The sequence below is a fragment of the Temnothorax curvispinosus genome, unplaced genomic scaffold, assembly GCF_003070985.1.
Source record: "Temnothorax curvispinosus isolate PA1 unplaced genomic scaffold, ASM307098v1 QBEX01008349.1, whole genome shotgun sequence".
Lineage (NCBI taxonomy): Eukaryota > Metazoa > Arthropoda > Insecta > Hymenoptera > Formicidae > Temnothorax > Temnothorax curvispinosus.
In genome coordinates, this window is record NW_020218129.1 from 1 (window position 1) to 1,251 (window position 1,251).

Below are 1,251 nucleotides of genomic sequence, written 5' to 3' on the forward strand. Positions count from 1 at the left end.
ACCACCGCGTGGACTCGCACCCGCTCTTCGGGCAGCTCCTCCGTCTCTGACACGGCTCCGGTAGCGGGCCACGCTGAAGAGTCCTCCTTGAGCCAAGGCGGCCCGTACCACCAGAGAGGATGATTTCCTAACTCGCCCGGAGAGATACCTCGAGAGGCACAGTCCGCTGGATTGTCCCGGCCAGGCACATGATGCCACAGCGCTTCCGGGACCGCCGTTTGAATTGCTGATACCCTATTGGCCACATAGGTCTTCCATCGAGTAGGGTGCCCTCGGATCCAGCCCAGGGCCACCATGGCGTCCGACCAGAGATGAAGAGGCGCCTCGGGCAGTTCGAGCGTGACCTTCGTGTGGGCAGCAAGCCGCGCGAGCAGCGCAGCAGCATCGAGCTCAAGTCGAGGCAGAGCTACAGTTTTGAGAGGGGCGACCTTGGTCTTTGCCGTGAGCAAGGTGACCAGCCATGATCCGTCCTGCGCCTGTGCTCGTAAGTAAACCACGGCAGCATAGGCTTTCTCGGAGGCATCGGCAAAACCATGAAGTTCGACGCCGCGTCCTCTGGCGCCTGGATATATTCTCCGAGGGACTCGAATTTGCTCCAGCAACGGGAGCTCCGCCTGGTAGGTCTTCCACTGCAGAGCGTCAGTCTCGCTCAAGGGGTCATCCCAGTCCAGTCCTCTTAGCCAGGTAGCCTGGAACAAGATCTTCGCACTCACTACCACCGGCGCCAGCCAACTGAGCGGATCGAAAAGCCGGGCAGTGAGGGACAGCACCGACCTCTTCGTGAAAGACGTCACCAGACTCGTCTTCGTAGCAAAGGAGAAGCTGTCGAGGCAGGGATGCCATTGAAGGCCGAGAGTGGCATGCGACTCTTGCGGTCGCCAAGAGCGGAGCTCGCGCTGCATCCTGTGCTCCGCTGGGACGTCCGTCAGCAAGGACTCCTCGTTGGCCGACCATTTGCGGAGCGGGAAGCCGCCCGCCATGCAGAGCTCCGAGAGTTGACGCCGGAGAGCCAGAGCCTTTTCCAGTGTATCCGCGCCCGAGAGTACATCGTCCATGTACCTGTCAATCAGTAGGGCGATCGCTGCCAGGGGGAAGAGTTTCTTTTCGTCCTCGGCAAGCTGTTGAACGGAGCGCATCGCTAAGAACGGTGCACACGTCAGCCCGTAAGTGACCGTGTTGAGAAGATACTCCTGTATCTCGTCTACAATCTTATACCGCCAGAAAATTCGCTGCAGATCGCGATCATCGGGA

The 1,251-nt window shown here is 60.0% G+C and overlaps 1 protein-coding gene across 1 annotated transcript; it reads right to left on the reverse strand.

Moving 5' to 3' along the window:
* Window positions 1-20: 20 nt before the first annotated feature.
* Window positions 21-1,136, reverse strand: LOC112457822 (the record flags this gene model as incomplete). Its single annotated transcript, XM_025021090.1, has 1 exon — window positions 21-1,136. A coding segment is annotated over exon 1 (1,116 nt), but the record flags the coding sequence as incomplete, so codon positions are not given.
* Window positions 1,137-1,251: the final 115 nt, after the last annotated feature.